This window comes from Melopsittacus undulatus, chromosome 11, assembly GCF_012275295.1.
Source record: "Melopsittacus undulatus isolate bMelUnd1 chromosome 11, bMelUnd1.mat.Z, whole genome shotgun sequence".
Classification (NCBI taxonomy): Eukaryota; Metazoa; Chordata; class Aves; order Psittaciformes; family Psittaculidae; genus Melopsittacus; species Melopsittacus undulatus.
In genome coordinates, this window is record NC_047537.1 from 378,963 (window position 1) to 391,736 (window position 12,774).

General features: G+C 54.5%; 1 protein-coding gene across 3 annotated transcripts in view; it reads right to left on the reverse strand.

Annotated features, from left to right (window-relative positions):
* Positions 1-284: 284 nt before the first annotated feature.
* VAV2 (vav guanine nucleotide exchange factor 2) overlaps positions 285-12,774 on the reverse strand; it is a 102,710-nt gene continuing 90,220 nt past the window's right edge. For 2 of the 3 annotated variants that reach the window (XM_034067416.1, XM_031043187.2), the window contains 15 exons: positions 12,406-12,491; positions 12,027-12,159; positions 10,786-10,895; positions 10,164-10,265; positions 9,972-10,060; positions 9,532-9,548; positions 9,305-9,326; positions 8,044-8,171; positions 7,782-7,856; positions 7,207-7,259; positions 6,300-6,416; positions 6,111-6,198; positions 5,897-6,020; positions 2,891-3,045; positions 285-2,296 (listed from right to left, as the gene is read on the reverse strand). In XM_034067416.1, the coding sequence (XP_033923307.1) occupies positions 2,249-2,296; positions 2,891-3,045; positions 5,897-6,020; positions 6,111-6,198; positions 6,300-6,416; positions 7,207-7,259; positions 7,782-7,856; positions 8,044-8,171; positions 9,305-9,326; positions 9,532-9,548; positions 9,972-10,060; positions 10,164-10,265; positions 10,786-10,895; positions 12,027-12,159; positions 12,406-12,491 (1,347 nt within the window). In that variant the 3' untranslated portion in view covers positions 285-2,248. Of the gene's footprint in view, positions 2,297-2,890; positions 3,046-5,060; positions 5,148-5,896; positions 6,021-6,110; positions 6,199-6,299; positions 6,417-7,206; positions 7,260-7,781; positions 7,857-8,043; positions 8,172-9,304; positions 9,327-9,531; positions 9,549-9,971; positions 10,061-10,163; positions 10,266-10,785; positions 10,896-12,026; positions 12,160-12,405; positions 12,492-12,774 lie in introns of all 3 variants that reach the window. The other variant, XM_034067417.1, reaches the window with a different exon arrangement.

Sequence of the window (12,774 nt, forward strand, 5' to 3'; positions counted from 1 at the left end):
AGATATATATTGTGGCAAATGGCTGAATAATTACTTACAAACAAAACAATCTCTTGAACAAGTTTCTTACAACAGTAAACACGGGAGGGAGCTCTCCATAGGGAAGGGGCTGGGAGGGGAGCATGGGCAGTGGCTGAGGTTGGGGACCCCTCTGGGGCTCCAAGGTCCCCGTGATGGGGCATGTGCTCGTTCAGAGGGATGCCCTTACAGAACTGGCCACGTTGAACAGGAGGCTTGTGTAAGGCTTTAAGATCTGAGGCATAACACAAGCCATCACTTGTGTGTGTGTGCATCCCATCCAACTAACACCCTTGGCTTCAGTACAGCTACAAGAATGCAGAAGGGCCCTTTGCTTTGCACAGGAGGAGCAGGGCATCGCCAGCTCCCACCTGGCTGCTCCTCCTGAGTGCACCCCAAGCTGAGCAGAGAGAGGTTAACACCAAACAGTAGCCTGGGGAAGCCCTGAGTCCCATCTGCATCCCCATCACCTCGCAGAGCAAGACCCTAGTGTGCATCTGCCCCAGCCAGGCCCTGCAGCACCCAGAACTGGGGCACCCACTGGGCTCCAGGGTGAATGGGCACCAAACTGGGGCTGCTCTGGGCTTGTCACTGAGCAACAACACTTAATTTCCAAGTTACTATCTTTCCCTTGCCTCAAGAGGCCCAGACTCTTCCATTTGTTATCCCTTGCTGCTCCACTTGCGGCAAGGCTTTGGATGCAGCTGTGGTACCCACCATGCCAGGGACTGAGGGCATCAGGACCACTCACCCACCCAACGCTGGCATCTCCCAGACCTGAACCAGTGTGGTGCCAAGAGCTGCCCTACAGCAGGACCATCACTAGTGACAGGGGAACAGCACCAGGGCATGGAACCACCAGCTCAAAATGCCACTCAGAGAGGCTGAAGACATCCCTGGGGCTCAGATACTGCATAGAAAAAAGTTGTTCCCTGTCACACTCCTACACACATATTTATCCATATTTGCATGTAAGTTCTGGAACTGGAGAGCAAAACCAGTTCCTGACAGAAGAGGATGGCTGGGATTTCACTTGGCAGATCTGCCTACCAGCGCCAGGAGCTGCACTTTGGAAGGAACAGACTCGGGTGACAGTGCTCAGGACAGAGCAGCAATGCCAAGATAGAGGGACCTTTACTTGACAGCAGCAGCAGTAACAGCCTGTGGAAGGGAGAAGCAATGCTCACAGCCCCCAGGCCTGCACGCAGCTGGAGAAGAAGAGATGCATTCACAACTCTGCAAGAGCAATCAGTTGATCCCTTAGCCCTTATCAAGTGGGTTTGTCCGTCTGAGCTCAGCAAGGTGGGACATGTCACAGCTCCAAGAACCAGCCTGGCTCGGAGGGGCCTGCCTACAGCAGAACCAAGCTGGGAGCAAGTGATGGACAGACCCACGGACGCACACTCCCATCCACTCCTGTGTGTGTACCTGGTGGTCCCCAGAACCCTGTGTGGCAGAGCAGATACTCAGTCCTGCAATGCATGAGACCTCCTGCTCACCAGTGGGACAGTCCATCCCCCTGGCCGGCAGCAAGGCTGGTGGGACTGACGGTAGTTGTAGCATAAACGAGCTCATTCAAAGCGGCTCTTTTCCCTCCTGTCTGACCTCGACATCCATTTGCAGCCTACATCTGACGGTCAGAACGCGTTCCTGATTGTATGGGTGGCATCCTTCTGAGACGAGCAACAGCCCTTCCCTGCTCTGCCCCTCGCCCGGCAGCAACACGGTGCTGCTGAAACCACAACCGGGGACCCACAAGCAGAGTATGTGTGGGTCCACATTGCCTCCTTGGGGCTGAGTTGCTCCCTCCCCATAGAAACCCCCAAATTCTCACCTTGGCGCACCCAGGCACCAGCCCAGGCGCAAACCAACCTCACCCTCCCACCACCATCACCATGGTGGCATTTAAACACCTTTGCTGACAAGGGTTTGGACCCCATCCTCTGGTGGGCACTGCACAGAGTCTCTCAGCTCTGTCCATGCAGGGGAGCACGGCTTTCCCGGTACTCTTCAGCAGCTGCTACTCCAATGTAGACCATCAATCTTCTATACACGTAGGAGGAGCGAGGCCGGTGGCCGCGCACACTGTACAGAGGAACAGCTAAAGTCTGCAGGAGCAGTCCCAGGAGGCGTCCAGCCGTGCCCATGGGAGCCACGGCACTGGGACACGTGTGCATGGGCTGCAGCAGCTCACTCCAGGTGCTGGTGACATCCATCCGACATCCCACGGTCACTGCACACCCTCCTCTTCCACATACGTGGATGGGAACCAGCCAACCTGCAGGGAAGCGCAGAGGTGAGCAGGGGCCTGGGGAGCTCCAGGGACCTCCTGTCCTGCTGATGGAACTACTCCCCCACCAGGATGTGCTGTTCCCAGAGAGCTGTTAGCACAGTGCCGGATGCACCCACACCCCCATGCACGGTGGTGATGACGGTGCAGCCATTACCCTAATCTGGAACAGGGGTAATAACTACACACTGCCTGGGCACAGGGCTTGTCTGCAACATCTAAGTGATCAGGGCATGAAGAATCTGTCCCCAGTGCTGCAAACCCCAAGGACACCAGGTCAAGCCATTTCCTGCTGTTTCCCCAGGATGCTGAGCCCTTCACCAGCAGAGCCACTCCTGCTTCAGTCCCCTGCATGAAGGTTCAAGGAAGTACACGCCTGCTCCTGTCCACCTCCATGTGTGTCACTGGGCAGGACTGTGGTGGCTGTCCTGAGATGACAACCCACTGTCACCTGGGCTGGGAAAGAGCAAGAGGGAATGGGGCATGTCCCCTGCCCTCTGGTGTCCTACGCTCTGGCTGGGAAGGTTGAGAACAGGGAGGACCATGCAGGAAGGGGACAGGACATGATCTGGATGCACTCACTCTTCCATTGGTTTCCCCCTTCCACCATCCCTGGTCCCCGCCGATCCTGCTGTAGATCTTCACCACGTCACCCTCCCGCAGCGACAGCTCCCGCATGTCCCGCGCTGCGAAGTTGTACCGTGCCACTGCCGTGCCTATGACCCGTGGGGTGAACACTGCAGGGGGCAAACAGAGGGAGCTGGGAGCTGCCCCACGCACGGGACCAGCCAAAGCCTAGGGAAAGCTCCGTGAGATTCAACCTGGGTTTTCCACCATGGTTCACATTGCAATGCCACGACCTGGAGCAGCCCGGATGGGAGGGCTGGCATCATCCAAATTACCCAGCCCCACACTGACTGGGTTAGAGTGGATTCCTGCTGGGCTTTAAACAGCTCTGTGGGCTTGGAAAGCCCCTCTGTGCTGATCAGGATAGTCCATGAGGGGCTTGGTGGGGGTTGCTGTGGTGGGGGTTGCTGTGGGTGCTTTTCTGAGAAAGTGGGAAAAGATTCCATAGCAATGTGCAATCATTAACACTGAAATCATAGGGAAATCCCATTCCACAGGCAGCTGATGGGACAACCTTGTCAAAGATTTCACAAACCAACTTTTAAATTATGTCAAAAAATTGAATTGGGATTGGATTCTCCAGGAGATGCTGAGCAAAACCTGTACGTTTTGCCATGAAAAGGAGCAAGCTGCTAACCTGGCATCCTCCCTGCTCCCAGTCCTTGCCAGGGCCCTTGGAAACTTGGTCCTATTTCAAACCAAAAGGCACAAAAGCCCCTGCAAACCCTAATGCTGAGCACACTGTGATGAGGAGTGTGTCCCCATGACAGAACCCGGCCTCTGCCAGCCCTGGCACAGATCTCCATCACTTTGGGCAGGGAATACTGGGGGAAGGCACAAGATGCAGCAGCGAGAGGGGAAAGGCAGAGACAATGGTCAGCATCCCTCCCCAGTGTTGGGGCAGGGGAAGGAGGGCTGGAGAGTGATGCTGGGAGAGATGGGATGGGCAGAGGAGGAGGAAAATGCATCTCTGAAGTTTGCAAAAGCTCCCCCATAGCGGACGCGGTGCTTTGGTGTCACCCCCCAAACTCCCCCCCCCACTTTTGTGCCAGGGAGCCTTTGAGAATTCGAGTTCATTTCTACTTTGAACGTTTGCAAACCAAGGTTGAACTAAGTCTGAGGAAAAGCTTTGCCCAGGTTTTCAGCTCTTGGGATGAAAGGGGATGAGGATGGTGATGAAGATGGTCCAGACACACGTGCAATCACTGGAGGGCTCGTCCGTCCTCGCCAGGCAGAACGGAGCAAGCACCACGGCAGCTTTGAACTCTTTCATCAGGAGCTTGCTCAGAGGCCACTGCTGCAGAAGGGACTTTGTGCAACACCTTCTATGCAGTGGAAAGATCACAGATCCCCAGAATTATGGTCCAGCACCTTGAAAAGCTCAGCGCTCTTCCCAGCACTGCACCAAAGGAAGCACATGTGGCTTTGCCAACAGTTTACCCTGTCCAGGCTTAAGAAAAAACTGAAAGGTAAAAGCTTAAATGGGAAGAAATGAACTGGCACAATTTCACTCTGATCCTGCCAAACAGGGAGGATGTCACCAGTCTGCAACACATGTAATCAATGGGGTTCAAAGGCTGGAGCACCACTGTGCTCTCTGCAGGGACCCTGAGCCCCAGAGCACATTCCCAGTGCAGGTTCCCCCCCACCATGTCCTCAGCAAGGGGCTCCTGAGCAGCCTCAGACACCAGAGCTCAAGAACTGCTGGACATTGGGATGTTTTCCTTGTACAGCAAGGAAAATGGTCTGGAAGATGTTGTGATGCCAATGCTTGTTTGGTGAAACACATGGGATAAGCAGGTCAAGCTTGAAGTACATCATGAGATCCCAGTGTGTTAGGTTCATTTTTTTGTTAATTTAGCCCCTTTCTCAAACAGCAATAACTCCATCTTCTCCCTGCCTGGATTCTGGAGAGCGGGGGCAGCATTTTGCTTCCAGCCAAGTCATGATCAATCAACTTATTTCCAGGCTGTGCCCCAGGGCAGCACTGGGGACCCCTGAACTGCCTGTGGGTGATGGAGAGACAGCAGGGACCCACAGGTCCCTCTGGCGATGGTTTTCAAGCTGGGGCTGCTGCAGCCTGGGGAGGGTGCAGGGTCTCTCCGGCATGGAGAGGCACTGGTACCTGACCAGAAGGGACTGGAGGAGCTCTGAGAAGAAAAGTTGAGGCCCTGAGGACTGAGAAAAGAAAAGTTGTAGGAAGCGCAGGAGGCTGCAACGAGGTCAAAGAGAAACAGAAAGAGGCAGAACACGCATTAAAAAGGAAATGTAAAAAGGTATTATAGTGCACAATGCTTCAAAAGCCAACGGAGTAACATGGTGCAGAGCATGCAGGACCTGTGCGGGGAGCTGGGGCAGCAGCAGCTGGTCCGGCCACAGCCCCATGGCCAGTTTGGGGCTCAAAAGTCATCCTGGGGTTCTACTTATGTGAATGGATATTTAAACAACTTTAAAAGCCATCTGCCCTTGGTTTTCTTTTTACAATAACCGGGAGAAAGGTTTTCTAAGTGCATTTCCCCCCAGAGCAGCTATTCCTGCACTCAGGCTTTCAGACAAACAGAACCTTTTGCAATGATGCACATTTTGCTTTCCAGTCCTTCTGGTTTTGTTTTTTTCAGGCACAGACTTACCGTTTCTCCCATCATCTCCATTAAAGGAGTCCTACTGGGATTCAAACCATCACAAGTCACACTGGAACACATGCACAAAAGCTCCCGTGGGCAGGTAGGGTGCTCCACATGCTGCTCTCGGAGCATTGCATCCCTGCTCAGCTTGGAGCAGCAGAGCCAGGCAGCCCCAGCTCGGCCAGACCCTCCCAGCCCCACCACCTGCCCCGAGACCTGGCCTTGAAGTGCCACCAGCCGAGCAGGAGACCTGACTTCAAACTGGGGGGCTCGAGCCCCACAGCAAAGCTGCAAACCCCTTTGTGAGACAGGGCTCCCTCCTTGCTGAGGGTTTTACCTGGAGAGCGGGTGAAGGTCCTGGAGGTAGAGCGCTCCCGGGATTTATAGGGGTATTTCAGCGTCGTGTCCAGCTGCTTGAAGCTCTCCTTCAGTGAATGGCTCTGGTAGTACTCGACCAGCTCCTGGGAAGGGGGAGAGGCACATGCTGCTTGCCAGCCCTCTGAATGACTTGCAGGGACCGTGCACATGCTAAAGAGGCTACAGAAGCCTACCAGCAAGCTTTCAAACTTCTTAGCTTCCGTGATGTGAATCCAGTTGTCCTTCTCCACCACCTTGATGTGCTTCACCTCCTCGTTGAACCTGGAATGGCAGCAAAGGCATTCAGGAAAACACAGTGCATGCCCCAGCCCCATCTCACCCTCCACGAGCAACACTGAGTAACTCAATGAAGTATTCCTCACTTAATGCTGATGGCAAAGCGCTCAGCCTCAGCCGGCCTCTCCCGGATCAGGTAGGTGCCGCTGACGTGGGACTTGAGCAGGTTGTCCGTCTGCTGCCGCTCCATGTTCCCTGCAAACCTGAGCCCAGAGGGTAACTAATGCATTTAAGGAACTAAAAACTAACACATCTCTTTAAAAGAGGTATGTTTGAGAGAGAAAGATGCATGGTTTTTTAAGGCCAGGAAGGCTGAGAAGGCAAAGAGAGAAACAGGTCTCACCCAAAACTTCAGGAGAAGAAAGTGCCCCGAGATACACAATGAGCTGCTCAGGCACTGAACAGGGAAGGTGAGTGATGCAGAGTGCAACCTCTTCCCCTGGACCTTACACCAAGAAAACCCCACTAATCGGGAATCAGTCCCCAGGTAAATGAAGCCTTAACAAGAGCTGGAGAATGGGGATAACTCAGACTCCTGAAACTGCAAACCTGGCTGGAGCTGGAGGACAGCAGGGAAGCAAAGTGCAGTCTCTCCCACCAAGGCAGGAATTGCTGCTTTCCTCCCCACATGTTTTTCCGGGCACAGAAAACACCGAAAGAGGGAAGAGAACCCAGCACCTCTCCGTCTGCCTCTGCCCGGCTCCATCGGGGACAAATCCCCACTGATGGCACGAGGCCGCGCCAGGTTTCAACACCCAAATGGCCCTGCAGCAGCTGCCCTGTGTGCAATGCGCAGCACGGCCAGCCTGCGTTCCTAACTCCAGCCTGCATCCCTAACTCCAGCCTGCATCCCTAACTCCAGCCTGCATTCCTGACTCCAGCCTGCATTCCTGACTCCTTGTCAGAGGGGATTCCCACAATGGAGGTCAATGCATGTTTATGGGCAGAGGAGGTGGTGTCCGCACGCTGCCCAGCGCAGGCTGGACCACTCACCATGGGTACGCTGTGTAGTCGATCTCACGTGAGGGCGGCCGGCTGCTGGGAGGCTGCAAAGAGAACACTGATGACGGATGAGCCGGAGCCTCACCAGGCCATGGCTCATGTGTGAGATGCTCCTCGCCATGGAGGATCTCCTCTGCCAGGCTGCTGCACTGCTGGCTTCAGCAGCGGAGGGCAGTGCTGCAGCTGAGCTGTGGTGAGTGTGCTGCATTTGTCATTTACATGAGCATTTCTTAACTGGGGAATGCTGACAACAACACGGAGCACAGTGATGGAAACAGTGCAGTGCTCCTGTACTGTGACTGACCTCGAGTACTCTCTGAGACAGTCCCAAAGAGGAGGAATGGAGCCTGGATCTGGTCACTCTAACCCCAACCGTGGGAATGAGGCTGAGACCAACCTAACCAGGCATTAGCAACCATGAGATGATGGATCCATCCCTTGCTAATTTGGCCCCGGTAAAAGGCCAATGGAAGGACCAAGGTCTCAAGAAGAAGGCTGAGAGGGGCGATGGGCACCACCAGAGCAGCACCCCCCATGACAGTCCCTGGTTCCCTCTCAGCACTCACCCGGGCATCAACAGGGCACGGCTTTACCGATGAGCTGGGGAAATAACCCGACTTCTTCGTCTGCAGCAGCCGCCCCTGCAAAGCCAAGTAGGTGTCAGACTGGGGTGCGCAGGCAGGAGCAATGGCGTTGCCATGAGGTGATGGGGACAGTGCCTTGCAGCGTGCCTGGCTCTGAACACCCGGCACATCCCTGCGCTCTGGGACAATGCACCAGTCACTGGTTCCAAACTTCCTGGGAATTCACAAGGGGAATGGCTCTCACCTCCCACCAGGGTGAGTCAGGGTCCCCCCTCAGCAGCTCGATCACGTCCCCAATCTGAAACGTCAGCACGGGTTTCCCGGGGGGCGCGGGGGTCCCGTGGTAGTTCTGAACCGCCACTATTTTAGGACCTGGAAGAGAAGCAGAACAGTCTCATCACCGAGGCCTTGTTAATGAGAAACAACCCAAACCCACCGCTCCTGAAGGTGCTGTCCCTTACCCTGTGAAGCACAACTCTGCCAGCACCAGGGGGCAGGACTTGGGGCAGAGAGTGAAAGCAGAGAGGAACAATGCCCAGCTTGAGAGGTCTTTGCTCCTGCAGTTACATTGAGTTCAGACTGAGCTCCCCCAGCTAAAGTAAACCCACGAAGGACAGAACCAGACCCAGGACTGAACCCTCCGTGGAGGAGCAGCTCTCGTTGGGCAATGCCGGCTGGCACCGAGCCCGTGGGTTCAGTGCCTGCAGACAGGAGCAGCCAACACTCGGCTCCCACTGAGCGGCTGGACCCGGACGCAGCCGCCCCTGCAGCTCACAGCCAAAGTCCATTGTCCTGGGAGCAACCGCACACAGAGTGAGCTTCCCAGCTGCACTCAAAGTGTTTATCTGCAGAACACTTCCCCACCGCGGCCTCTCCCTGCCCTGCTCCCTCTGCTTCCTTTTGTTTTACCCCCCATTTGATTCAGGTTCCTCTCAGCCAGGCTTGGCTTTCCTCTCCTCCGAGAAAGCACAGAAACAGACTGTTCCCTGTCCTCCGAGCCAGGACATGGGCAGGGCAGGCCCAGCACTGCCAGGGGAGCTTCAGGCAAAGGAGAATCAAAGAATATTGTAGTAACCCTCAGGACTAACAGCCCCATTGAGGGCAGTGCCTGGAGCTGTGCATCCCTGCAGCACACGGGACGCACCGGCAGGAAGATGCTCCCCACCATCAACATGTCCCCTGCCAGGACGGGTCCAGTCTGCTTTGGAGGAAGATCTGACAAAGGGCATTGCACCAGCTCTCCTTGGCTACTGTGGGATGAGCAGAGGCTTTGCTCGCAGGGCAGAGCAGGGCAGGGCCACGGGCACAAATGCTCCCAGGAAGGAACACCTGGGGCTGAGCACTGGAGGAGCCGCATCTTTCCGCAGATCCCTCCTGCAGCAGCTCAAGCTCCTTTCTGGTTTGGGAAGAGGCTTCCCCCTCCCACGTGCCCCATGTTAGGGACCCCTGCGGCCATGGTCCACCCCTGTCCCTACTGCCCTCCTGCAGTACAGTAAAGCCCTTACCAGGTCCAGCACTCAGTGAATCCTGCAAAGAGAGAGGAAAAGGTCTCCATGAGGACACAGCCGCCTCAGCTCTCTCCATCAGCACCCACCCAAAGCCCCTGGGATGAGAAACCCTCTCCCAAAACCTCCCTGGTACCTCCCAAAAGCTGCCTGCACTGGGACTGGGCAGGGATACAGGCTGTGCCCAGCGCAGAGGGGAAGGGGGAAAAGGGCAATCAGCAACGTACCTGGTCTGCTGAAGAACCTGCAAGAGAAATGGGGAAATAAGTGGTGAATGTAATAGGCAACAAACCCCATTATCTATTTCTCTTGATACTGTGGGTATCAACAAACCAGTGTCAGTGCTTGAACACGATGGAGGAAGCACAAAGCAGAGCCATCGCCCTGCACCCAAAACCTCCCCAGAGCCACCCCGTGACAGCCCCTGCACCCACAGAGCCAGGGCTCTGACCAGGAGAGCAGAGGGAAAGCCACAGATTTGCCCAGTTTAGACCAAGCACACAGACTTTTGCCACATTATGGGGTGTCTGGGATCTGGGGTGGCAGCGTACTGAGATTCTATCATGCACTAACAAGTATCAGTGCTTTAGAGAGCAAATCTTTCAGAGCACCCACATGCAGCACCCACCTCCATGGCACAAGTTGCTTGTGATGGGAAATAACTCACCGACTTTGCAGGGAGGAATGATCTCCAAGCACTCCTTATGAGCACCAGCTCCACACCTGGGGCAAAGGTAGCCCTGGTAGAAGGTTCCTCTGTGCAACACAAGAAGTCAGAAAGTCCTAATTCAGCCTCGGCTTTGGGATTTTCTGTCAGTGTTTGAATGCAGATGCAGACAAGCTGCAGGATGCTGCTCACCTCAGGAACATCCTGCAGGCTTTGCAGTTGGTGGTCTTCTCAAATGTGTACATTTGGAAGTTATGGTGGTTTGCATTGGCTTTCTCTGGCTTTATGTTGGACCTAAGCGAAAGGACTGGGGGTTACTGACCTCTCGCTCAAGCAATGCTGCACCCGAGACCTGCCACAGCAGCTCTGGTTGGAAACCACAGGGGCAGAGATGAAATCAAGTGTGAAAGGAGACTCAGGCTTGACCATGCAGGGAAAGGATTGTGTCCATCAGCCTTCCCTGGGACAGCATTCATGGATTTGCCATGACCCAGCCCCTGCCCTGCTCAGGACCAGTTCCCCCAGTAGCAGCCTCCCCCTGCTCCTCCTCCTCCTGCCTTCCTCCAGCCCCAGCTTCTCACGTGGCCTCACACTATGGCAAGGGCTCATTTCAGAGGTGCCCCCACATGCGTTGGTGCAGACCCTCAGGGTAGATGATTTCATGTTGGACCTGAGCTCTCTTTCGACAGGGACCCATCCAGGGAGCTCACATGAGCTTTCCCATCACCAGCTTTGCTGTTGGAGCTGCATCTCCAGTGACCTGCCTGTCCAAGACACTGTTCTCCCATGCTTAGCTAGAGCCACTCATGCTCACATTGCCATTTCAAACTGCTCCATCCATTTCCTCTTCATTTCCTCCGTCTTGCAGAAGAACTGGAAGCCCTGCTTCCCCTGAAGGTGGATTAGGTAGAAGCCGTATGACCACTGCAAGAGAAAACAGACCACTGTGCTCCCACACCTGAGCAGCAAAATGCACCACACTTCTATTCATGCATTAAACAACTGTTCCTAGTGCCTGTCCCTGCTTCTGATGGGCTGCTGAACCTTTGCACAGGTAACAGTGAGGAAGGGAGAAGAAACGCTCTGTGTTTCCCTAACACATCACAACTAATGATGCTTTGGCACTGTGTGGCCAAATTGGATTTTATGGTGGCAGATGAGCAAACCCAGAATTTTCTGCTCCAGTGGATCCTCCCCAGCCATCATCTCTGTCCCTGACAGCAACCGACAGCCCAGGAGGCAGATCTGACCTGCCCACTGCACATATGCTCTGCCTGTCTACTTACAACATTGCGAAGGAAAACACAAGAGAAGGTTGTGTGCTGTGCTTACCATTTTTCCATGAGACTAGAAAGCATAGGAAAGCAAAGTGGAAATACATGTCATTAAAACAAAGCTAGCAGCATTTCTTCAGCATCCAAGTAGCAAAATTGGCTGTTCTTGTCCAAATGTTACTTATCCCATCTGTACCATACCTCTTCCCATCGCATGTAAGTGGATTAAGCTAATGGGGCACTGCTAAGCCAACAGCTGGGAGGCTTTTCTTCATGGCTGCAGAGTAAGCCTCAAACCACTGGCAAAATGATGCTCCTCCAGTGGCAACCACGCTCCCAGTGCTGATTTTGGCAGACTGGTTGGCAATGCTCACGCTGCCTTTCCAGGCCCAACCCCACGATCCATGGGAGAGAGAACATCCAGACAGGATGGACCTTCCCTCCCTGCCCTGCCTCCTCTCCATCCCATCTGCGGGTTGCTCCTTGCTGGACCATCGCTGCTGGAAGGATAGGAAGCAGGGAGCAGCCTCCTGTGGGACTCAACCATCCCAGCCTCTTCGGGGCTGTTTCGCAAGGATGAAGGTCAAGGATCAAGCCCAGCCCCACATTATAGACATTTCCCAATGCTCTGTAAGGTTGCCCTGAAAGCTGAGCATTTATTTTCCAGCTTTTTTGCAAGCTCAGTTTCCATTTTAAAAGGCAAATGGGAAATGTACTACCCAAGGATGGCTGAAACAGCTCCAGAATGTTTGCCAGCAGAGCTAATTCCTGGTCCACCTACCTTCTTAATGTCCTTGTTATTCATAGGGTCATCAGTCATTTTGTGGAAGAGCAGCTCAATAATTTCTTTCAGTTCATAGTTGTATCCTTTCCTTTTGCAGACGATCACCACTTTATCAAATAGAAATAAATACCTGCCCAAAGCAAGCAAACAAAGCAGCAACTCAAACACCTCCCTCAAGTTCTCATTCAAGGAGAGGGGTTTGGGAAGCTCTGCAGAGCTCCAGCTGGCGCAGCTCAGTGCTCAACCTGCTGTGGTTTCAACCTGATGGTGGTTTCTGTCAGTGCAGCTCCAGGCAATCACTGAATACACGAGCACAGGGGAATGGGCAGATGAAGGCACATTGAGGCTGGGAGAACCGGGCACTGTTGTCACTCACCTGTCCTGCTTGGTGTGGTTGACTATGGAGCGGACCTTCAGCTCACCATCGATCTTCGGCCTCCCGAACTCCTCCAGCTTCACTTGCTGCAGAAAGCAAAGCAGAGCTGAGACCCACAGCCAGCCGAGACGATGCCTTGCGATGGTGGAAACCCAAACCTGCCCAAGGGCATGGGGTGCTGGGGCACCCCCACCAGCCCTGCCTCGTGCTGCTGAAGCTCCTGGGAACAGCACCACCCTCATCAAGGGCAGCCTGTGCATGGGAACAGGACCATAGGAGGTACCTGGAGCTCCAGCACCAGCATCCCAGGGCAAGGCTCAGCAGTCAAAGCTCTTTTGCAAGGTCTGGGGTCCAGAAAGCAACCCCCTC